The following is a 25,730-nucleotide window of genomic DNA, read 5'->3' as shown; positions in this document are numbered from 1 at the left end:
GTATAAATGGATGTGTGTTTATACCAGTTATCTCCGAGCGCTCTGACTGCCCATCCTAAACGCTCGCATGAGTTTTTATACTGCGGCCGCAGTCAGGGGCAACGCCTCCTTGTGACGTCATATTTAATATCACCGCCTTTGCTGTTAAAACGCTTGCACAGTGCTCAACACGTCTGAAAAGAAACATGTTTCTAACATTTATAGTGAAATGATTATACATCTTCATCGTTTTTTTGGCTGAACAGAATCAATCAAACATTATATTTGTGATCTTTAGTATCTGATGCATACAGTCTTCGGCAAGCAGATCAACTTATAGAGTAGTACATAGTGATTTTTGCATTGAGCTTCGCTTTGCAAGCCTGTGGAGCATTACCGCCCCCTGAGGGTAGGTGTGCATTTAATGAAATTTAGATCCATTCGTCCATTTGTTTATTCTCGTCAGGGTCCATGAGTGCTGGAGACTATCCCAGCAAACTTGGTGTGAAAGGCTAGTCAGTCGTAGGGCACACAAAGAGACAGACGAGAATTCCCACTCACATTCACACTCATAATCATGCCGCCACCGAGTGGAAATTGAAACTACGCTGCTCGCAAGCCAGGCGAAATAACCATTTTGCCTTTTAGATTCAGAAGTTACATATTACTGTGACTCCTGCAGGTTACTGACGGAGACACTCCCACTGAGGCTGTATCGCACGGCACGGACGTCGTAGGCCCATGTCTGGTTGAGTCCTGAACCAAGCACAGACTGATGAGGTCAGTTGGGGAAAGGATAGCTTGGCAAGCTATGACACGCGCATCGTCAGGGTGCTCTTTCAGCAGCTTCTCCCCAAGCGCATCCATCTGTCCACCAATCAGATGAGGCCACATCAACCAACTGCTAGTCCACAACACTGATAAAACTAACTCACCGCTCCAGGATCGAGAAACACTGTCACATTTTCATACTGTGACAAATCAATCTATAAGGAAAAGAACATTTTGATACAAAAGCCATACACAATGAAGATTCCCATCAATGTATTTACCTTCCAAAAGGCATTTTTTAAACAAAAATAGCCTTGGTAGAAGGTATTCCGATCCAGTTAACCTTTGACCTGGCACATGTGACAAGAATGGAGTTAATCTCGAACACTTAAAGACGGCAGATGAGGCAGCAAATAGCTGAAATATCACAAAATGAAAGTATATCATGAATCAGAAAGATTGTAATTTAGCGATTCCATTCATCCAATTTCTTTCAACAATTATCACGTTTCACATTTAACACTAGAGAGTATTTGAAGCCTCCCATTGTCCCAATTAGCACATTTTTGGAATGTGGGTAAAAAACTGCCTTGCCTCTGTTCCAGCTCATGTCCTTCCAAACTTACACAGCACTGCACTAGATGCCAATTACTATAAATCTGGCAAACCTATATTTGTAGCCAACAAAAAAAAAGCTTATAAAAGATTCAGTCATAATTGAAACCTTCATAAGAATGTAGAATGAAATGGTACTGCCCCCTGTGGGAAAATGCTTGTCAAAGGTAACTGCAGATAATATCAGTCTTTGCCATCAAGTGCATGAGTATAAAGATGTTAACCACTGATTAAATATAAAAGCAATAAAACGCCCCACCTGAATGATGCATGAATAATATGCTACAAGGTGTTGGCTAAAACTGTGCCTCCCTTTTTAGTGCAAAAAGTTCAAATCATAAATAAGAATTGGTGTGCTGCTCACAATGTTATTTTGGGGAATCATAATCATTTATAAAGGCAGTTATCGGCAGAGGTTGACAGGTATGAAGTAGCATTTAAATGTCTAGAAGTAAAAAACAAACACCAAAGTGCATGTCATCACAATGTTCATAATGTGCAATACTACTGTATTTTGAAGGATTAAAGCCCAACCAAAAAGTATTTACAGCTTCCCCCACAGACGTTAGGATGAATACAATGTCTTTTTATAAGTAAATAACCTACCTCGACCGACAAATCCTCCTATCAAAAACCTTCATCTTGATAATGATAATATTCAACGGTCGTATCCACCAGAACAATTTATATTCTTTATGGTGCAACTTTTAGGTTTTTTTTTCCTATTTTTTTTCATCGATCGCAACATGGACTTGTACGGGAAGGTAAAAACAACCTTATCAAGTAATGGGGCGTTGTTTATGACACGTGAGCCATAAAACTAACTGTTGTTTTAAGTATTTATTTTCGTCGCGTCGCCATCCTAAAACACGCTACTTGACGCTAGTTGACAGAAAACTACAACTCCCATCATGACGAAGGAAGCATACTCGATGGGAGGAAAGGAGAGAAGGGAGGGAGGGAGTGGGGGAGAGGAAAGTGAGAAGGGAGGGGGAGGCGGTCGGTCGGAACAGCTCCCTGGTGCTGAAATTGCTTCAGCAGAGCCAACGAGCGACACGAAAGGGGGGAAGAGAAAGAAGACGAAAAACAAACATTTCATAAAACAAAAGGAGGGGGATTAACACAGAGCAAACGTCCGAGCCAAGGGCCGAGGAAACAGGTTTGTTTCTCTGCATGACTTATAGTTTCATATATAAATTGTTCCCAATGTGTCATAAAAATGACCTCGTAGACAGATTGCTAGCATTAGCGCCCCTCCCCATCACCTCCTCCCCATCTCATATGCCCCCCATTCTTACAACATCGTGCCATTTTATATAACACAATGATTGTGTAAATAACGAATCCGTCTTTGGTAGCTCGTGCGAGTATGTTTTTCCGAAGATGGGATGAAGTGCTAAATGATTGGTGTATCTTTCAATGTTCTAAAATGATGGAAAGACTCAGACTTAGAATGTTTAATAGCAATGAACGTGATGCGCGATTCACCTTGGAGCAAAGATGACTGTGCTTGTGCGCGTGCGCTTGATTGTGTTCATGTCTTTCTCTCTGTCTCTCTCTGTCTCAGGTGAATGGTACCCAGTAAGGCTATAGTTAGTGTTGACATCAATCATTCTGAAGGTGGCAATGTGTTAAGGGCAGAGCATAAACCTGATATTTATGGTTATACTATGTAGAGTTTTTGGATCATTGTGCCGGCCGGTTAAACTCTGCCAAGCAGTATTAAAGCCCCATGTAGAGATAAATAATAATAAGAAAAAACAATAGAATCCAAATTGCTTTCACGCAAATTGACATTTGGATTTTACTGAACACGGACTGATCTCTGAAAACACAAAATGTTGTGTTCTGTCACAATTGAAACCTCAAACTGACTAAGAAATCAGTAAACTCTGTCTTTTTTCCGCTAAAGAATGGGAATTTGTTTCTGCCTTTTCTGAGTTTTTTATTCAGGAAATAAGTGGATGTTTTGTTAAACCTTCCTCCAAATAATTTACAGACAATTTTACCCTATTTTATTATTTAATGGGTTATAATGATACAGGACTAAATTAAAAATGTCAAGACAAACTTTTATGATTACTACATAAACTGAAATGTTTAAGACGGAGCATCAAAATGTAGTGAGCTACAATGTCATTTTCATTTCTTTCTTTCTACATTGATGACATAATTCTGTCAAATTACAACATAAGTCCCACCTTGGAAACTGGTAGCAGGGGGCGACGGGCTAAGAAAAGTGTGATAATAAACTCAAAAGACACTTAGACATCTGCCAAGGTTGAACTGCTGACAAAATATGATGAATTTGTTTGTCCATTTGACCACCAGCCAGCCACTCCTTGATGGATGGTTAAGGAATAATAATTAAGACCATACTGATGTTGCTGAGGACATCATTAAATAGCTACTTATTCATCCTCTTTTCATTGTCAATGTAGATGGCTGCCACTCAGGATGCGAAAGGGAAGGGGGAGGGCGGTGACCAAAACTTCGACTACATGTTCAAGCTGTTGATCATCGGCAACAGCAGCGTGGGAAAGACGTCCTTCTTATTCCGCTACGCCGATGATGCCTTCACTTCGGCCTTTGTCAGCACCGTAGGCATCGACTTCAAAGTGAAGACGGTGTATAAAAATGACAAGAGGATCAAGCTGCAAATTTGGGTATGAAATGTTTGGGCAATAGCCACTTGTGGTGATTTTCTTTTTAACCTAATCAAAAGCTATATCTCTCTAAAATACCAGTTGAAGGTGCAGATGGCCAGAGTGTGACCATGCTGTCTAAAATCCTTATCCTAGCCTCACCACATGCCTTGTATCTGATCTTATCTCATTTAAAGTCATCTTATCTTGTGTTGTGTCCTTTTGATAAATTGATTAATAGATTTTATTTAAAGGTCAGGACCTAATGTTTAAAATGAATTGTGCATCATGACAGAACAAAATGCTTAGATTTTAGATCATCTGTTTTTTTATGGCTCTAAATTAGATAAAACTAGAAGATAAAATCCAGTAAAAAGTCTAGGAGGGCTCTGTTTTTGATTAAAAAAAGGGGATCTTACAGTTTGTCTTCGTACTTTGACATTCATTGGAAGTGGGGAGGCTGATGGAAGTTGGAAAATTACTGAGAAGAGACCAGTAAGTGTTAGCTTGGCGCACAGCGGGAGGCGAACAACACACACTGACACTTCATTTTTGTGGAGAAGTGAAAAATATTCGGAGCTTTTTAATTAGTAGATACAGAAGTATCATGTCTCGTTCTTTCTCAATCACCTTCTTTCTTTGCCGTCATTGCAAATTAGCACCAAAGGTTAATGTTACTGTCAAGATCGTGCTCTGGTGTCATGGCTAGACCATTCTGCAGCAATTGGCTATCCCCTGACATTTACATCTCTAACGTGTCTCTCCACAACGTAGTGACCTTCCTGTCAGGATTTGTGAATTTTTAAACTGCTATTAAGCATCTTCATTGCTTCCAAGCAACCAGCTTGTTCGATTCTGCCCGATAATTGTGACTCTGGATTTCCAGGGTAGTTGATGATTTAGAACAAAAGTAATAAAGTAATAGGTAGAGACCAGACTGTTTTGCAAATAGCAACAAAAAAAGGCAAGTAATTAACTAATGTCATCGATAATTGACAAGTCAGTATGCAGACACAGTAAATCCTAAACATTGGATTTCAGTCTCAACTGCTCAATACAGCAATTCTCTTAAAAGTAATGGCCTCTGCCCACCTATGCGCCACTTGGCCTCAGATTATTTGCTGTAATTTGCTTTGAGCGACAAGCACCACTTTTACAGTTAGTTGCTATTTACACATTTAAAAAATGTAAACATCTGGTCATGCTCTTACCTTGGGATGAAATCATTTTTTCTACCATAAATCTCAAGAAAAACACACCTTCCTCAAATCTTAACAACAAAATGGTCTAATATAAATGTCCTAAGTACATGTGCTTTGTGTCATTGCTAGTGTTGGTTAAAAGGTCATAGCGTGTGTGTGTGTGTAGACAGCAAGCTCAATTTCTGCAGAGTGAAGGTCAGATTGGGCCTCTAGCTACAGCCAGCACACTGTGGTCATAGCCATAAGCACATGGATGGACAGCAAATCAGCGCCAAGTGGAGCAGCCAAAAAAAAGTCCTCCATCATGATTCACAGACAGACGCTCCCCGAAAAATACATTTTTCTGTGGGCGGAACAAATTGCCCATCGCGAAGGGAAGGCCTTGTGTGGTCATTATGTAACTCACGGCAAACATAATCAGGAGTAAACAAATAGCCCTTGCCAACACTTCCTCCTTGAATATAATCAAGCACATCAAAGCATCAACATTAGCATTTTCATTCAGGTGTTAGAGCTGCAGTGGCTGGCATACATTTTCAATGAGGCTGCCGTTTTTAGCTCCTTCAGTGTCGACCACACACACAGAATGATTTACTACAGTAAATGGGTAATACAGTTGCGGGTAAATGCTCCAATTTATAACTCATATTGCATATGCACATCTAATGTAATGGATTGCAAATGTACATTTAGTCTGTATATGAAACATCTGATCAGCTGAACTCCGAAGCTCTGATGTTCTTAATGTTCTGTTTACACGGTTTGCATGGCTGGGCATTTCGAGGAGACGCTACGATTGAGTCACTGTTTTATGTCACTGCAGATTTATTGTGAAGCACTCAGCATAATGATGTCTGCATGGTGAACATAATACAGTCAATGCGATTTGATGCACACATTGCATCTTGTATAGCCCAGGCTCTTTTTTTAATCAACTGGACAGTTGTGTATACATGTGACAGTATGTGTATGTATGTGTGTAGGACACAGCTGGCCAGGAGCGTTACAGAACCATCACTACTGCCTACTACCGTGGTGCCATGGGCTTCATTCTCATGTATGACATCACTAATGAGGAATCTTTTGGCGCTGTACAAGACTGGTAAGTCACTTATCTCGTCTTTCATTTTTAAGCAGTTATCTATCATGACTTGATGTGAATGTGTGCATAATGGATATTTAAATTGTCTTGAATAATTTACATGATCAAGGCAAAGTAGTTTTTTTGTGAGAGTCTAAATTTGGCCGCAATCGATTTTAGAAAGCAGGTTTCTGGGAAATGATCTCTATCTGACATTCCATTGTAAACATTAACAATGTTTTCATGTTATGATTCATATAGAAATAATATGTACACAAACAGACTCATATACACACCTATGGACAACAAATTCTTGAATTATGGTAACCTGAAACTGCAATTCTTGGAGAATAAACAGAGACAGCTGCATTTTATTTTAACCTTTATGTATTATGTTACCTGTATTAAGTCACATTGAAATCCATATAGCAACGCAGTCCACACTCTATACACTATATTGACTTTGTGCCTCTCCCCATCTCCACTGCACTCTACGACATGTAGCCAAAAAAAGGGATCGCCATGGCAACCGTTCTTTCCTCAGCTGCTCCTGAATTAAACTGTGTGACGTTTTCATATCCTGTCTATGACATGCACGGAGAGGATATTTTCTTTTCGCCGCACCTCTTAAGTTTTTCTTCTGAAACATATGAGTCATATTGTACAGCCCTCTTCATAGGCTTTAGATGTGCCACATGTCTAGCCTTCTTACAGCCTCTTTGCCTCTCTCGTGCTCCTATTTTCCCCAAGGCTGCGGTGTATTCGCTGTCCTACTTTTAGGCGGACTGCAGCACTAAAGGATATATTTGCTTCTTAAGCTCTTTCTCTCAATGCGTCTCTCAGAGTCACAGGCACTGTTTTCTACACACACTGATGCATTGCTGCTGCAGGACTTTTCATTCATTAACTTCAGTGGAACCATTAAAGCACAGTATGAATGTGGAGAAAATTTAAGTTCAAATGGATTTCTAATATTTCTTGAGTCAACAAAAAATAAATTACATTAATAATCTTTATAAGTGAGCACAAAGCAAGCACACATTTTATTAAGTGTCAACTATAGATATTATAATGCTAGAGCCATTTTTTTTATTAAACCACTATTAAGAGACAATTGGTTTTCTTTCAACTGTGTCCTTCCAGGATTACCAATAGTTATTTTTTAAACTTTATTTAAGTGGAATTATTCAGTGGTTGACATTATTTTAAAATTGCAACTTTTGGCAGTAAGGTAAATGGTAAACACTGTCAAGGTTTTAGAAGTAAGAATGATGCAAAATAAAGATCTACAAATAAGAATTTTGAAGAGATCTATGAACCATGGTCATGAAAAAAAGAAGAATGCAGAGGATTGAAAGATTTGCTATCATATTGAACAGTTTTAACATTTCTAAATGTCAGTCAGAAGCTATTTCTGTGCATATGTAAAAAGGGCACGAAAAAAAGAACATTTCCCCTTACACAATGCTGATTTTGCTGACTACATAAGAAAAGGGTGGCAACATTCATTCATTCCCTGAATTTTATCAGTTACTTATAATCATAACTAGCATCCTTCATTACATTTCACCTATTAATACAAAAATGAGATGAAAACAGAAATGTTTGCAGAACTCCTGAAATGAAAAAGACCCATTTCAAAATGGTAAACATGAGAAGCATTTGCTCCACTTTCATGACCCAATCTGCAATGATTCACACAACAAGCTGCCTAACAAACAATGAGGCAGGTTTGACCTGTGACCTGTCCAAATGGTGGCCACTGTCCATCTCACTGTTCTTGCCATAGAGCAAACTGACCTAAAAAAACAGCTTGCACTTGTTGTTCAACTGCGATGTCATTTTTTTTGTTATGCACAGGTCTACCCAGATAAAAACATATTCATGGGATAATGCACAAGTGGTGTTGGCTGCTAATAAGTGTGATATGGATGAGGAACGAGTGGTGTCGGTGGATAGCGGAAGGCTGTTGGCGGAACAGCTGGGTAAGTGTGACAAAAAACCTTTCTTGGGCTTCACACTGTCAACTAAACTACAAATTGCTGTAGGTTTGCGGTTTACTATAAACTATATATACTTACATGTATTTAACATTTACAGCAGATTGCAGAAAATGTGTGTCAGGAAATTATACTGTTCAAGGCTAAAGTAATGCTAAGGCTGTATGAAAGCAAAAAAAAGTGGAAACAATTTCTAATGCTAATATAAAACTAAAGCATTGAAATACTATATTTAGAGTAGATGTTTATGTGTTATCTTTTTTTGATGTTCCAATTATATTTTTAAATTAATCATTATCTAGTATTATGACTTAGCTGCTTTTTTTGCGACAATATAAGAATGTTTAGATATTTTTTCTTGTAATATTTTGATTTTAAGGACTTTGTGATAGTTCTGTGATAATGATAAGATTATTTAAAATGATATTTATCATGATTTAAAAAAAATCCTATAAAGTTTTGTGTTTATTAATAACTTTAGAAATGCCACTCCCTAGTTTAGTCTTTCTTTCAAATTTAAATGGTACTTTGTCTAAAAAGTTTGAGAATCAAAGTTACAGTCAACGTTATATGTTAATGTAGCATTTTTCTTGATTGACCCTTGACAAAGGCTTTGAGTTCTTCGAGACGAGCGCCAAGGACAACATCAATGTCAAGCAGACCTTTGAGCGTCTCGTCGATCTCATTTGTGACAAAATGTCCGATAGCTTGGACGGCGACCCGGCCGCCACCGCGGGAGCGCCCAGCGCCAAACTGACTGACAGTGCTCCGCCCCCCCAGCAGCCCAGCTGCAACTGTTAGTTCTACTTCCTGTACTGCGCTCATGCCCACCATACCCAAACCCATCACCCCTGGACCGTTTAGTGGTAGACTTACTAAAATCCTGCCATACTAACCTTTGTCACATTCTTCCATGAGCAAATAAGAAGTTAGAGGACGTGCCCTTAGATACACCAATAACCTTCATGTTTGTAGTCCACTTCATCATAAAGCATCCAAAAAAGTAACTTAAACTCTTAATGACTATGTTGTGTAACTTCAATTTAAAGGAGATATATTATGCGGATGTTTGCAGAATCTAAAATGGTTGCCAGATAAATTCATCTTTTCATCAACATACTGAAAGAAGAAATTGCTGTATACTACTATGGTCGAAATCATTCAAGTTATAACATCTGTTTCAATGATTAATTAGAAGTGAAGCGCCACTCAGTGTTACCAAATGATCAACTTGGTTTAGGCAGACATTAGTATAGGTTACTTCTCCCGACTCCTTTGATTTAGTGAAAAAATGGAATACCCCACCAAAAAATTAGCTGTTTTTTTCTCTTCCAAACTACCAAGAATGGCACATAGTGTAAAGTAAAAGAGTACAATTCTAACTATACACATTTCAATTGCAGTTTCACTTATGGAGGCAACATTTCACCTCTGAATGGCCAAATTCTACCTTCTCTTGTTGCAGTGATTGATTGCTTAGCCTAACATTTAAGCGTGTGGTGATAATCCAAATAGGGTACACTTTGAGGCGGTTGTATATGTAGGTTAATGAACATTCGGGGGAATTTTCCACACTAAAAAGCGGCCTTTTTCTCAGTATCTCCCAAATCAATCTCGGTTCTGTTTTAGTTGTGTGTTTGCTCCACGCATCGTCCTCTACATGGGCTTACATAACATGCCATAAAAAAATGCAATCATGTGCTTACTTAAAAAAAAAAAGATGAGCATTTATTTTGAATTGTAACAGTAACACATTACAGTAAGAGTAGTATACTGTAATGTGGATGGGTTGTGTGCGTGTATGTATGGGGGGGGGGGGGGGGGGGGGGTAACGACAGCCATAGTTTCCTTCGGGAACCAGCATGCTAATAGAGCCAGGGCTCCTACTAACGGGTGCCGAAGGCATTGCAAAAGTCTGCTGGATCCAATTGTAGCTTATTTTAATATCCTTAAAAGCCTTTCCAGTTCTGTTAGAACCTCTGCAATCTATAACATACTATGTGTGCCAAAAGACAAGAAAAGTTAATCACGACAAAAAAAAGAAGGAAAAAATAAAATTACAATCCCTTGAGCTTTGTTGTGTAGTTGACGAAATAACAGTGGGAAAATGCATGACCTCGTAAGTAGATTTATGTCCCAGTTAATTTAAAAAAAATATATATATATATAATACTACAGATTTTTAAAAACGCATGTAGTGCTCCCCGTGACGTGCAAATGGGCCAATAAGTGCAATATTTTATGAATTTAAATGCCTGTAAATAGTCTCTCCATTATCTATGACTGCTGTATATGTATGTGTGTGTGTGATATTGTTTATGTAAACCTTTTTTGTAAGGGAAAGAAAGAGATGGCATCCCTACATCAGTCGTGTCAAACTACATTGTTGTCAAATGGATTCGTAAGACTGTGTGCAAGTGTGTGAGTGTATTTGAGACAAGTGTGTTTGACCATCTTAGCATAACCATGAATTAAGATGTGATTGTGTCCATTTTAGACCAGGGTAATTTGCACAACCGACAGGCTATGCAAGGAGGTTGTGTTCGAAAGGATAGGAAATAAAACTAATTTAACGGTTAGCATGGATACTGTGTTTATTTGCACCATGGTAATGACTGGGCCTCCAATGTACTTGTTGAATCTCCACTGCCACTCAGTGGTGAGCCTCTACAAGCACCTTCTGTCTCAAGGTTCCTTGGGAACTTGCTTATGACAGTGAGGACAATCCCTAATTATTGCATCCCTTTGTTGAACCCAATATTACAATAGAGTAAGTTAATTTTTGATTGGTGACTATGATAGGCCTAGTTAAGTGTCTCGCACAACAGTTGCTGCGACTACCCACGTCCTCGTGACAGACACCCTCGTCCAACCATGTCCTTACCTTATAAGGTGTCAGCGTTCTTACTTGTGGTGCCTAGTACTGCTTCCAATGTAGGTCTTTTTTTTCTCCCCCAAATCTGTCATTCCTCTTCCTTCAAAGATGAGGGGAAGGCCTTTTGTTTTGCAGCCTCCTTTCCACCGTCTTCATTTGACATTGTTTCTAAGGTGCCGGAATGGTCTGCACTGTCTCCATCCAATGCAGTAGATGATGTTACAACTGCCTCAGTTGGGTTGTATCTGGAAAGGCATTTTGTTGTTTAAAATGACAATACGAAAATCTTGTACCTAGAAAATAACACAAAAATATAACATCAATGAATGAAAAATACATGTTCTGTAACTCGATTTTAACGGAATTATTATTAATATATAAATAAAGGAATGGTATTTGGTAGTACACCTAAAAAATATAAAGATGCTGGACATTGACATGTTTACCAAGTTCCTCAATTTAGCATTTCTAATTTGTAGTCAGTCTGCTTACCGATGTGAAGGTTGCAGTAGTCGTCACATGAAGTCCTCTGCTGTTGTGGGACATTTTGTATCTCACATAAAAGATGAAGAGTTAGTTCCATGTTAAGCATATCTATGAGAACATTTTATTGTCAGTTATGTGATGCCCCAAATTATATATATTTATTTGAAAGTAGTAGTTAAAATGTGAGACTTAAAAAAAAATACATATTTTTTTAACAAAACAAGCAAATAGAAGCAAAGAGACATTTTTTTTAGATTTTAAAAATAGTGTCAATTAACTATAATGCAATAATAATAATAAGACTAATGATCATAGAATACCAAGATAAGGCAGAATCAACCCATGCTTTTATTTAATCCATTGCATATAAAAACGTTTTTTGTAGTTCAATTTTGTTTTTTTTTATACACAAAGTCATATGCTCTACAGTGCTATCCAATAGACTGCAAACAACAAGGATTCCAATAAAATAACATTTGGAATTGTCCTGTGAAACGTCCAGACAAGTTGGCATTCTAAAGACATGACCCCCAAAAAATAATTGTCCAGAAGACCTTTTCCCATCACTTATTTTTTTTTTTTAAAGTTACAGTTTGTGTTTTTCCGTTCATACTTTTAAAAAAATAAAACACAAAAAAAAGGAGGAACAGACTGTTTCCATTGGGCCAGGGCTGTTGAGCGTCTACAGTATATGTGTCAAACGAAGAGTCTCTGTTGGTCGGTGTGTTAGGTTCTATTGCCAGGAAGGTAAGCGAGGAAGGTGTCCCTTAGCGACTCACGCACATACATTGTCGGTTATTCAGCCAAATTTAATGCAGCAGCGGCTGAACATGCACGTTTGTGCGTCTATGTGTGTATGCGTGCGCGTCGCTAAGCCTGTGTGCTTTCCTTGAAGAAAAGTTTGGCTTTAAAAGAGAAACAAAAAGGCAATTTATAGAAAGGTGAGGCAATTGTTACGGTGGCCAACAATTACCAAAAATCACAACAAATGTTCATGAAGTAAAAGGCCTAATTGGTTGATTGCTAAAAAAAAGATGTGTTATCGTTTAGGTGCGATGATTTTAGTGATTTTGTTTTTTTAAAAAAGAGAGCTTGATAATAGTGACTGTTGTCGTTGCTTGTAAATAAATTCTCTGTATTGGTTGAAGTGATAATTTTCCACATGGTTTTGTTTTGATGACACTTCCCAAACTGTTTTGAAAAGAGTTAAGTGACATTAATTTGTTGGTATGAAAAGTGTGATATTGAAACATTTGGTAGGCTACACTAATACAGTGTATGGATGGCATTGAAGCAGCAAATACTTAAATATAATAATATAAACCTTGTACATTGTGAAACATTTTTTTGTAAATCAACCTATAATTACACTTAAATTTCCATGTTTTGGGGGAAAACCTACAGTCAAGTTTACGCCCCAAAACTCAAATTTTTAAGCAAACTGGACTTAACTCAACTGAACTCAATTTAGTTTGGTTGCTGCCAGCCTAATAATCCAATTTTATTATTAACATCTGTGGTCATCAATAGCAATTAGACGTGATGACTCAATAGCTGCATTGACATGGATTTGATGTCTCTCACTGTCAATATGAATGAATGAAATAAAACCTACCAGAAACCAAATCATTCAAAAGGTACAAAGAATATTCAAAAATAATATATATACTTTCACTACTGAAAACAAAACAGTTGAGAAGTCCATACAGGCTTTTGTTGCTACCCAATAAAGAAAAAGTGGGTTCATGGGCCTAAGTTTGGACACCCACGAACAAGGAAACGTTGATCCTATATTGTAGATGCTTTTTTGAAGGCTGTAACTCTATGGGCTTATTTTTCTACTGACATAGTAATCGTGATGTGCGTGTTCCAACTTTTATCACGACATGAACATTTGTTTTCCGTTCTGGCAGGCCACCGTAAATCCCTAAAGCAGCAGCATAGGGAGAAGAAAGAAAACAAGCGTGAAAGTGTTGAATTTAAGGCACAGCCCATGGGCCAAGGAACAGTTGCTTTTTATAAAACAATTTGGCTCATACGCGCCTCGAATACCTCCTCTACCCGAGCAACTATTTTTAAAAATCTTATTTTTGTTTTCTCTCAAACACATTCTCTCAACAAGAGGTACGTGATTACAGCCACACCATCACCAAAAGGGATGATTAAGAGTCGACCATTTACAACAAACGGCGTTTTGATAGTAACAACATTAATAATATTAACTACTATATCGTATATACACAACAATAAATATCATGTTTGTAAACAGCGATTAAAAAAAAAACAAATCAAATCGTATTCCATTTAAGGGGGTCGAGTGGGCTTGAGAATAAAAGGGCAGTGAGGAAAAGAAGAAAATTTGGCACTAAAATGAAAGAATAAACAACGAGTGAAAAAAATCTAATGAAAGAAAATCAGTGTGCAGTCTTCAAGTGTGTTTATCCTTTTTTTGGTAACTGTAGTTTATATTTTAGGTACACAGGAGAAGAAGTTAGGGGATAATATTTGGATGTTTGAACTGGAAAGTCTGTCTATGCTACAGTGACTCTAACTGTACCACCTTATTATGATTAAATAGAAAAAATATCTGCTAAGAATAGATGTAAATGAGGAAAAAAGGGGTAAATAAATAAAACAGTGAGTGCTTGAGACACGTTGGCATTTTGTAGGAAAAGTAAATACAGATGCAAATAATTAAATCATATAAAAAATAGAAGGGCATTAAGACTTTATGCAAGTGAAAATAAAAATAAAATAACAAAACTAAATGTCCCACAAAATATTTTTTATCCAAAAAAGTCCAAAATAATAAATAAAATAAATTGAATGAAGGCAAAATGAAACACGTGAAAGAGGAAATTATTAAACTTAAATAAGAGAATTAAAAAAAGTGAAAAAAAAGATAAAAATGAGAAAAAAGGTATGTGAAAGTGTCAGTGTAGCAGACACAACTGATTGTCTTGTCCAGAAACGGAGACGCCACTGTATTGAACGCAGTGGATTAAAAATTGGAACAGATAAAATGACAAAATATTAAATGAACAAACTTGAATCTAATAAAAGATAAAAATGGTTACTAGTCATGTTAAACCCTAATTATTTAAAAGCAGGGGAAAAAGTGCTTTTTTGTTGTTGTTGTATGGACTACAAAGCATTGCATTGTTTGAGGAGGTGTTCAAAAAGAACTGTAGGCAACAATAAAGTTAAAGGCTTTATCCCACATCAACTTAAGTTTTTTTTTGTCCAAGTTCACTTCCTCTATGGTGAAAATAAAAGTGAAATAAAAAAAAAACCTAGCACGTTAGCCGAGTGGGAGTATAGTAAGGAGTATAAATGCTATCGGAGCAAGTGCAAATGCCTCAGAAGAGTCCCACCCACACAATAATAAAAAAAAAAGAAACAAAAAACACCTCATGATTCACACTCGCTCAGTAGAAAATATCTGAAGCCGACAAGACAAAAAGACAGCATCGCTCCGCTTTGCAAGGAAGACTTCCACATCTGAAATGTGTTTCTAAAGGCCATCGCACATACATACACACCCTCTCAGACACAGGAAAAGAAGAGAAAGGGAAACCAAGTCACCTCAGTTTGAACAGGAATACAAAGTTTTCCTGAGTAAAACAAAATAAATAGTGAGCGAGTGTTGTTGTTGTTGTTGTTTGGGCACATTTGAAGCAGACGTTTGGTTGTCGTGATCGGGCTCAAAAGAGGGCGTGTGCTTGCTGTGCCTGTTGTTGGCCTTTGGCACTTGAAGGCCATTCGAAACCGTGCTGGAATTAACACTGCCTATTTTTAATCAGGTTTTTCAGTTCTTTTTCTTTATGTACATGACACTCTGTGAATTCTATTGATTTCCATTAAATTGCTATCTAACATGATTAAATGTCTAATGGACCATCTGTAATAATATGAAATTGCACATATATTTTTAAGGGTTATTTCCGTTTTTGTTCAGTTCTAAATCTGCAAATCTGAAAATATCATGGCCAGAATATTGCATGTGTATGTGTGTGTGTTTTTTTACCTTTATTTTACAAAGTGGTATTTATCATCTGGCCCATTGAGCGACAGCATCAGTGCTGCACATTGGTGTCTCCCCTTTGGTTTGAAATGTAATTGAACTTTTGCACGGTTCAGCAATAAATGTTCTGGATTCAAGATGTCAAGTGATCTCAAGCACGGTTTGAATGGCCTAGTGCGATTACGCACTTAGTTTTGGAGCCGCATGTTTTTGCCTGTGTGATACAGTCAAGAAGAGCTTTGAAGAGACGTGTTTGAGGAGGGCAAGTAAGAAAATAAAGCCCCACACAAGCACGCTCCACCTCCAAATAATAAAAAAAAATCTATAAATAATCATTGCTAAGAAGAATAGTTCCTCACGTCCTAAAATGTTATGTGTCAGGGGTTTTCGCTTCTTTCTCCTCCTCCTCTTTGTCCTCCTGCTGCTCTTCCTTCTCCTCTATCACCTCTTCCTCCGTGACACACGTTGGCGAGCAGGAAGTGTCCTCCTCCTCATCTTCTTCTGCTACTTCTGCCTCCTCAGCCACCTGCTCATCCAAGGGTATCTCAGTGCATTCAGAGTCCTGCGTGCAAAGGGTTTTGGAGTCCGTACAGCTGTTTTCTTCCTCATCCTCCTCTTCTTCGTCTTCTTCCTCCTCCTCCTCCTCTTCGGGCTGGCTGCCGCTATCCTTCTCCGTGTCCGACTCCCCGTCCTCCTCCAATGTTAGCTCAAACTGGAATTTGTCACCGGCCGGGTGCCGGCCGCCATCCTCGGGCTCATCTAGAGTGGGTGAGGGGCTCTGTGGGATGGTGCTCTGGTACCATTCCCGGTTGTCTTCCAGCGTGTCCAAAATGTCCTGAGCATCCGGATGCACCAGGTCGGCCCACGTCTCCCACAGAGGGTGCACGATGTAGTCGATGAAACCCACCTGCACATGAGGGTTTACAATTTAATATAAACCACTTAAGTGTTTTTTAGACATTGTAAACTAAATATACCACCATAATGCCCATTAGTGTATTAAGCCCAAGTGTTTATCAAAACCAAAATATACATTCATTATGAAGTTTCTACACTATGAATGCGCTTGATTCATTTTTTTTACTTGATATACTAGATGTACTATGCAACAAATCTGAATTAAAAGACATATCCTGAATAAATGTTTAAAGACAAACAATGCACCTATTTAAGATTAAACGCTAATATACAATGTTATGAAGTTAAATAAAAAAGGAACTGAAAATGGACAGGTTACACAGCTTCAACTGAGATTGATACTCCACCGAAATCAGGCCTTACCTGGCTCTTTTCCACGGAGGCGTTGTGTTTGTCGCACATGGGGCTGATTTCCATGCCCCGGTCCCTCTCGCGATCGCCTTGGCTGAAGAACTCTTCCATGATACGGTCGGTCCACTGCTTATACAGCTGCAGGGGCTTGGTGGGGTTGCTTAGGTCGGCACAGTGCACCATATTCTGCAGGACCTGCAGAAAAGACAATTCCATAGTTTTCATTGAAGCCCTCAAATGGCCCATCTTTTTCATTTGAGAGCAGACCTGTATCCTGTCCGAGTAGTTGTCGAGCAGCAAGACTCCGGAGCTGGTCACCTTTTTGGTTTCCACCATGGTTTTTAGGTCAGCCAGTAAATTCATGTGCTTGGACATGTCAGTAGCCAGCACCTAAGACACAAACAAAGCAGTGGGTTAGGTCTTGATATATCAAGACAGCATGTTTTAGTTGAAAGAAAAGAGAACAGAATAACAGAAGATTTTTCCCAATGGGAAATCACAAGCAAAGTGTTTTTTTCACTCACAATGTCGATGACCATCTTGCGCATTGATTGTCGTTGTTTTTTTGTGAGGTTTTGGAAGATGTCGCAGTTTTCCTCCTGGAGGAGCTTGAAGCCCACTGCCAGGTGGTGGTTCTCCAACACCGACGCATCATTGTACATCAGCGCCAACTCAGAGTCTGTTGAGGAAAAGGATGTTTGAGAACCAGTCATGTAGTAAAGTTTACTTCAATTTAAGTCTAAAAGAGTTGTCGCCGGGGATGCTCGGATGTTTGGTCGCCGGTCTTCTGGTCCCTTTTGGTCGCCGGTCTTTTGGTTGCCGGTCAAATGCTGCTCTCAAAATTATATTCATGAGAGAGAGAGGTTAATATATAAGTACTGTTTAATATCTAAGTACATTTGACCGGTGACCAAAAGGGACCAAAAGACCGGCGACCAAATGTCCGGTCCTGGTGGCCGGGACACTAATGTTAAATAAACTGGCAATGAGGAATAGATAGGTGCTTCAAAGATGAATAAGTAATGATTGATTTCCCTGATTCACTGTAAGTTATAACAGTTGGATGTACGTACCGTTGCTTTAAGTCATTTGCAATGCCTGTGCCAATTCATTCATGTCAGCTTCTAAAGCGAGCGGTGCTTTAAGTGACTGCTTAGTTTCCCAGAAGAGCTTTTAGCGTGAGTGGCTAATAATGTTCAGTTGAAGCTGAAAAGCACTATTGATGAGCCACTTTGAACTCCATCCACCACCTTGCCGTCTGTCATCACACGTGATCACCCACACACACACGTGAAAATGTACTTCGACACGTGGACATTGCTTGCCGGTGAAAACATTTAACTCCCTCATAGCAATTCCCTCCCACACTTTTTGGTCCCGACCTACCCGTTGAGAAATGATTATAACCGGAACAATCCAATTGCCATCGACTATACGGGTGAATAAAACTATTCTATTTCACTTGTCAGCAGAAAATATGTTGCATTGAGGGAAGCACTTCTTATGTCATTTGGAGACAATGACTCCAAATTGGACCTTAGTTCTTTTCTGCAAGGTCTTTTTGAAAAGCAAATTGCATAGCGATCAATGACCAAAAATTCCATCGAATCAGTTCAAAGAAAAATTTGTGCAACCGTAAATTAAAACACTTTGTTAATCTGTGAAATCATTCAACGTGTACATAACGACCTATTTTGTGATCATTGTGTGTGACGTAGCCGTTAAGACGGTGCCACTTTTAGACTCACTGGTGTTGATGAGGAACTGATTCGACACTCCCGGGTGGTCCACGTCGTGTATGGCGCTGGCAAAGATGGCGGCCAGGATCTCCAGGTCTGTGAATACCGCCTGGCAACCAGACAAGAGGAAGAGGAGGGGGCGGTCAGAAATCCGAAGGTTAAAAATATACTCACAAGCACGAGGCATTGATTGGAGCAAGCTCTGGTTTGATTGAACTTATTGTCCCGTGCTTGCTGGTGCGTATTTTGTCATACGTGCTTATTTGCCTCTCCTCGAGTACAAAGTGTTACAAGACCAAAAACATCGAAGGAAAAAATTTACTGCTTCATAAGAACACAGGAAACGTGTTCTGGGAAAAACTCACATGTTATGAGAAACTAGTGCCAAAAAGGTGAAAGTAAAGTTGTATTTTTAAAAAGAAGATACTTTTATGAGTCACAATGTAAAATGAAAAATGACATAATTATGGTGAAAAATCACAATTTTTAAGAAAAAAGTGACTATGACAATGTTACTTTTCACAAAGGTCTGAAATGTGCAATAAGAAAAATTGAAATGTTCATTTTTAATAGGAAAATTGGGTTATTTTTAGTACCAAAAAGTCCACATCTAACAATAAGGCGAAAGGTGTCAAACAGTAGTTTGACATTGTGAGTACAAATGTATTTATTTATATGTAATGTGTGCGTGCGTGTGGTTAAAACCTCAAGCGCTGGTGTGGATAGCAGCACGTGGGTGGACTGGGTGACATCAGCAGCGTGGATGTTATTATGGTAGGCCACGTCACCATGATAATGGTCCTCTAAGGTCATCAGGTAGGTGATAAAAGTGTCCAGTGGAATTTTAAATGTTTTTAATAAGTCTCGCTCCTGAAACAAAAAAAGCAGATATCATTTAGAAAACCAAACATAGTAAACTCTTTGGTTGTAGTAAGAAGGGATACCTGGAATATCGTATACATCATCACCGTCAGTGGCCGATTCCCAGAGAATTCCGAGATCTTAAACACGTTAAGGCCCCATTTGTTCACATGTTCCAGCTCCTGATGGTAAATCATGAGAGAAAATGGTAAGTATTTGACTTTTGGAGCAAGCTCTACTGGGTAACGAATAAAATGCTCCAGACAGCCTTGTAATAAATCAAGGAGGGTGCCGGGCAAGATACCTTGCCTAGCTCATCTTCCGTCTCTGTCTTTACGCCAAAACGGGGGATGTTGGAGTTAGTGAGGCTGGACGAATGCTGAAGCTTTTTTACCCCACTGATCTGAGACATGGGCTTGTTCTTCTTCTCTTTGTCCTTTTGAGACTGAGGAGATGGCATCTCCACCTCATGTTGCTTGTCTGAAAAGGAAGGGCCAGATAAAAAATAAATCAACATTGCTTTAAGACAATTAAGACAGAATTTGAAGCAGAAATGTCAGTTTAAGACAGCTTATCAATGTCCCAAAATGTCATTTTTCTGCAAGTATTCGACCGCTTGGGTGAGTTGAAGAAAAAAAAAAGCTCGATTAACATTTCCACATTTCAAACACTGGTGTTTTAATCCTGACATATAATATAAAATATACAATGTTGAAAACATGGCTCACCCAGAAAGGTGCTGGAGATGAACTCAGACACCTGATTCCCAGAGCGACTCATCTCTGACAGGTGAGTCAGTTCCCTGTTCAACATCCTCTTGAACTGCAAACAACATAACCCATACCTTATTACTGGATCGTACCAGGACACATTGTGTGTAATACAACAGCATTAGAATTTGAACAAAACATGTTGAAAAGAATGAACTAAAAGTACTGGGACATGGATTTATTGAGCTGGTAATCAGACTTGTTCTTAAACACATGAATCATCCAACAATATTTTACTTGGTAAACAGCAGAGAGGACCTGTTCCAAGCTGTTTCAACCAAGTTCAAGAATTCAGTTCTCCCAAAATCATAAAATACATGCACGAATTGGTCAAGATGAAACCGTTTATGATTGATTTTTGCAAATACATACCACTAAATGAAACAATAACAATAATAAAAGGGCAAACTTGTGAATTAAATCTAGGGAGTTAACACCCTATAAAGCAATGTGCAATAAGTGTATTTTGCTATATATTGACATGTGCATAATGTTCATACTTAATGTGTATGTATACAAACAATAGAAAGGCAATTTTCCCTGAAATTCTCCATTCAACAAATCTCAAAACTGACAACACCAGTGTATAAAAAATAGTTTTCTATTGGTTTACTTCCTTTGTACCAAGGTTTAGTCGTACATTTCCTGCGTCAGAGGTTTTTTTTTTTTATATCATTTATGTAACTCGGTCTAATTGGAGTGGCGGGAGTTCACTTATCAGCAGCGCTCTGTAATTTGATGGATGGATGGATGGTGCTTGAAATCATGGGTTTTATAAAGTGCTTAACAATAATAAATAAAATTGGATAACAACATCTGCTTTTTTTTTTAAAATCATCCTGAAGCCTCTTCTTTCAGACTAAAGACATTATGAATGTATATTGACAAAAGATGAGGATTTGATATTAATCATGTTAAATAGACCATTATGGCACTGCTAGGGTGCTTACTGCCCTATTGTGCATGGTACTGACCTCCTATTCAATAACACCCACAGGTTTTTTTTTTATGACTAATAAAGGAAACACTGAATGCTAAAATAGTCACGAGTGATTCAAATAAATACATTGACTGAATGAATGAATGAAAGAATGAATACTAGTTTTTTTCCCCATTCAAACCTTAAAAGCTGCTATATATATATATATATATATATATATATATATATATATATATATATATATATATATATATATATATATATATATATATACATATATATATATATATATATATATATATATACATATATATATATATATATATATATGTGTGTGTGTGTGTATATACACACACACACAATTTACACAGCTTTATATTTATCTTTTGTTGCTTCACTGAGAACATTATAATATAAAAATGTTACAATAAGATTTAATGAAGACACGTATATTATACTGATTGTAAAAATTAAATGTGGCAAACTAACTGCAAATCAATAGATTAAATAAAAAAATTATATACTTTGCTTTTATTTAACTCTATTATAGTATTATTTCAACTGATGTGACGTCTTACCTTAATGTATCCCCAGGACACAGAGAACAGGTAATTTGCATCGGGCATTTTGGAAAAATTACCAAGCAATATCCACAAATGAGGAAGGGTAATTTGTCAAGTTGCAGAGGTTAGATCTAAAGTTCAGAGAGCATCTTCATAGCACTTGACATCATCTATCTTGATAGCATCCGTTGAGTGAGATCAGGTGGAATGTGGCTCGCCCAAACATCAGATGGGCGCATAAGGGGACAACTGCACATCCTCGGGGAAAAGAAGGGATGCGAATATTGGACCAACAAAAGGATGAGTCTCCACTGGTTAGAGAGGGGGGACGCCTCGGAATATTTCTATCACCGCCCGGCTGTCTTTGTTCCTTCCTGCTCGGCTGGGTGTAAGTGACACGAATCTCCCCCTGCGAAGCATGCAGGCTGCTCCTGACGTGACAGCAGCCAATGGGCATGCGAGGCATGAGGTAATCCATGCTTCTGATTGGCTGGACAGGAGCGGATTTGAGATCACCCACAGTGCGATTGGCTCTAAATTGTGGAAAATATACAGCCATGCTGGGGCATTCTTTATATATTAATATGTTTTTGTGACCGAATGAGCTACCCTGTTCAGTAGTGACTAAAGTGATCTAATATTAATCAAAGATGAGCTCACACATGTAGCCCTGAGTCACTGGGATAATGTCAGCGTGCCAGTATACAGACAAAGACTGGGAAAAGGAGGCGATGATTCAAATACTACTTAAGTAGAAGTGAAATATTACAGAAAAAAATAAATAATTCACCGTGGCAGATTTCTGTAAATATCAAATATTTATGTAGGGGAAATTGCAGTGAATATGTTTAAAGACAACTATAGTTAGAGGTGTTCAATAGAAATAATCTGTACCATCTCACATTGAGTTAGTCAAACTTAGAGACTTGCAAGATATAATTTGTGCATACAAATGACACTAATTTAGCCCTTGCTGATGAAGTATTGCCTCAGGGTTTAAAAAAAAAAAGAGGAATTCAAAACAGGCGGTATTTAACAAAGGAGCATCCTTTCACATCACAAGCAGTGTCATTTGCAGAAACACCGAAGCAGATGACGCCAGGAGCCAACTGACACACACATGCATATGCACAACTCGCCCTATTCTACAGTATTATGCACAACCGTTAAGTATGAAAAGTTGGTACAGGAGGTGTGAAGGCAGTGTATTGGGTATAAATTGTCAAGTGTCACACCAGACAGAGCCAGGCCCCAAGAGTAATTTGTTCTTTGGTCAAAAATATCAGCTCCTTTGGAAGCGACACCGGCACATAGGAGACACTGGACAAAAATAAGGTACTTTATATAGCCACTTCAATTCTGTGGACAGGCTCAAGCATGCATTTTCGATAGCACGTGTGAAGACCTCCCACAAACAAGGATTCTTTCTTCCTTTAACCCAGATAAACACACAAAGACTAAACACACACAAGCTTGATTCTGACATCACCTAGTAGAACACGTCCCTTTAAGGACTATATTCACCACACGAGAATACCAAATTCCAGTATTTACACTCTTATTAAATGATGTTAAACTATGTTGCCAGAAATGAACTTTGTCATTACTAATATTATATTGTGAACTTAATTGGATGATTGGGCGGCCCAGTGAGAAAGTGGTTATCACTTTCACTTCACAGTTATGAGATCAATAGTTCAGTCCCGAGTAGGTTGCGACCTTCATGTGTGGAGTTTTTACATTTTCCCCGTGTCTATGTGGGATTTCTCCGGTTACTGCGATTTTCTCCCACATGCCTGATAGGCTGGTTGAAAACTCTAAATTGCAATTAAGTGTTAGTGTGAAGGTGAATACTTGTTTGTCTCCTTGGGTCCTGTGATTGGCTGGTAACCAATTCAGGTTGTGTCCTGCCCACTGCCAGTAGTTGGCCAGAATAGGCTCCAGCGCCCCCGTGAGGATATTATTTGAAGTGGGACTGATTCCCTATATTAGCGTATGTGTAAATGTTCACAGAAATGACCTCAATTGCTTAGATGGGGTCAGGTTTTATGTACTCAACAAACTAGGAATAGCTTTGTCTGTAAGAGAATGCATCTGCTACATTGTGATGGCAAGGATGCTCGAATGTCTGAGCTGTTGCTATAGCAACCAGATATAGTAAAGCCACGGAGGCAAGGTGGTGATGAAGGTGGGACAAGAAAAAAAACAAACAAGACATTTCTATGTTTTGAAGGCGTGGATCTCATGTTAGTTGATGTGAGCAATTTTTACGCTTTTGTTTCAACCATTTCCGTAACCTACCCACTACCCCCTTGCGTGGTGAAGCACAAGGTGACATCACCGCAGTAGCTTAGCATTCAGTGTGCATACGCATGCACAAAGACAAACACAGGCCCACACATGCACATTTACACACCCCAGGTGTGACTTAGCATGCTTCTTGGCTGCACGATGATAATTTTACAGGCACGATAGAATCTACAGGCTGAAATGCTAATAGATGAGCAGTTTCTGATTAGTGACATAGCTGTAGATGACACGCTGTCTGTATATAACTGTAGACGTAGAATATAGTATACACACTTTAATTGGCCATGAGGCTCTCAAAGGTGCTGCTAGTGGCGGCTTATGAAAAACAGCCATTCTGCACAAAAGGCAATAAATATATGATTTTAGCTGTATTTTTTAAAATTTTTATTGTAAAGTTCACAATTGTCTGCAAAATTTAGCGTGAACTCCATTTTGATAGAAATTGGTTTTATGAAAGTATCATGTGATGATAAGTATTTTCAACAAGCAAAAGCAAGTTTTGGTAAAAATCTTCTGCAAGTTTTACCAAGGCAGTTAATGGAAATTATATTGTGATTCTTTGCCACAAATGTACAAATGCCCCTCCTTTTTAATTACTTAAGTTAAAATAAATGTATTAAGGTATTTAGGTATTTTTTTTCAAGTCAGTTATGAGCTACATGTATAATCAGAGGTCAATTTTAAAGGTTAGCTTTTATACCAAGTATTTAAAAAAACAGCTCTCCAGTAGCATCATAGTATCCCTAGGTATGACATCACATCAACTGTGGCTCATTATGGGGAGTAGGCATGTGGGGCTTTCAGCTGAAGCCTAAGACACACATCGTCCTACAGAAGATTAAACCATTGGGCATGTTTTTGGAATGGAGGAGAAAACCACAGAACCCATGCAAACTCCACACATGAAAGATTTGAACCTAGACCACAGAACTTTAAAACAGATGTGCGACCCAACAACTATTCCAACCTCTATTGCACCATTACACTTAAAGCATTCAAATATTTACTAAAGACATTCAGGCTACTACTCTTCACCAAAGTCGACTGCAATTAGAAATATTAACTTTTGTCAAAAATAATATTAGTATTTTCAAATTAGGTTGTATTTGAGTCATTCCAATCCTGGTTCCACATAGTATCTCAGATTCGACTGTGGAAATTGGAAGCCTCTTCACTTGTTATCGGTGGCTCCTAGCTAATTAAAAAATACTAGTTTATGATTTTGTCGGGCATTGGATCTTCAGAAATCAGCATTACATACAGGTAAACTTCCAGTGACTTCTCAAGGGAGTTAGTAACATCAGATCTTATTAAGGTCTTCTTCACAATTCTCATTTAACCTCAAAACCTAGTCTAGTTTTAGTGGAGCCATCAACAGAAGAGATAAACATCTTTACAATTGGAAATTGTAGCTCTCTGAGGAAATACAGTACACCAAAATATTTTGAATTCTTCTTACCTTATTAGAGGCCATCTCACTGACTGAGTGTCTGGTTTGAAGGGTCTCCAGCTGGTCCAGGCACCAGTCCAGCTCCTCCAGAGTCTCAGTGGCCAGTTTTTGATAGGCCTCCTCTGTTGGGGCGAGACAGGATGGCAAGGG

General features: G+C 38.4%; 2 protein-coding genes and 1 long non-coding RNA gene across 13 annotated transcripts in view; 1 reads left to right on the top strand and 2 right to left on the bottom strand.

Moving 5' to 3' along the window:
- Positions 1-103: 103 nt before the first annotated feature.
- LOC144195717 (uncharacterized) lies at positions 104-1,436 on the bottom strand. Its single transcript, XR_013326145.1, has 3 exons — positions 1,032-1,436; positions 915-965; positions 104-846 (listed from the first exon to the last, which is right to left on the bottom strand). It is a non-coding gene; the product is annotated as an uncharacterized LOC144195717 (long non-coding RNA).
- A 920-nt stretch (positions 1,437-2,356) lies between these two features.
- LOC144195986 (ras-related protein Rab-3C-like) lies at positions 2,357-10,101 on the top strand. Its single transcript, XM_077715947.1, has 5 exons — positions 2,357-2,524; positions 3,807-4,031; positions 6,196-6,314; positions 8,154-8,278; positions 8,904-10,101. The coding sequence occupies exons 2-5, from the start codon at positions 3,807-3,809 to the stop codon at positions 9,092-9,094; spliced, it is 660 nt and encodes a 219-aa protein (XP_077572073.1). The 5' UTR covers positions 2,357-2,524; the 3' UTR covers positions 9,095-10,101.
- Positions 10,102-11,979: 1,878 nt separating this feature from the next.
- The window catches only part of LOC144195985 (3',5'-cyclic-AMP phosphodiesterase 4D-like), a 118,865-nt gene continuing 105,114 nt past the window's right edge, over positions 11,980-25,730 (bottom strand). For 10 of the 11 annotated variants that reach the window (XM_077715936.1, XM_077715940.1, XM_077715937.1 and 7 more), the window contains 10 exons: positions 25,590-25,702; positions 20,276-20,369; positions 19,852-20,027; positions 19,631-19,729; positions 19,392-19,556; positions 18,696-18,795; positions 17,472-17,626; positions 17,215-17,337; positions 16,960-17,142; positions 11,980-16,585 (listed from right to left, as the gene is read on the bottom strand). In XM_077715936.1, coding sequence (XP_077572062.1) covers positions 16,049-16,585; positions 16,960-17,142; positions 17,215-17,337; positions 17,472-17,626; positions 18,696-18,795; positions 19,392-19,556; positions 19,631-19,729; positions 19,852-20,027; positions 20,276-20,369; positions 25,590-25,702 — 1,745 coding nt within the window. In that variant the 3' untranslated portion in view covers positions 11,980-16,048. Of the gene's footprint in view, positions 16,586-16,959; positions 17,143-17,214; positions 17,338-17,471; positions 17,627-18,695; positions 18,796-19,391; positions 19,557-19,630; positions 19,730-19,851; positions 20,028-20,275; positions 20,370-21,835; positions 22,427-25,589; positions 25,703-25,730 lie in introns of those variants that run through there. The other variant, XM_077715945.1, reaches the window with a different exon arrangement.

The sequence above is a fragment of the Stigmatopora nigra genome, chromosome 4 (assembly GCF_051989575.1).
Source record: "Stigmatopora nigra isolate UIUO_SnigA chromosome 4, RoL_Snig_1.1, whole genome shotgun sequence".
Classification (NCBI taxonomy): Eukaryota; Metazoa; Chordata; class Actinopteri; order Syngnathiformes; family Syngnathidae; genus Stigmatopora; species Stigmatopora nigra.
This window is presented reverse-complemented; position numbering and strand designations above follow the sequence as displayed.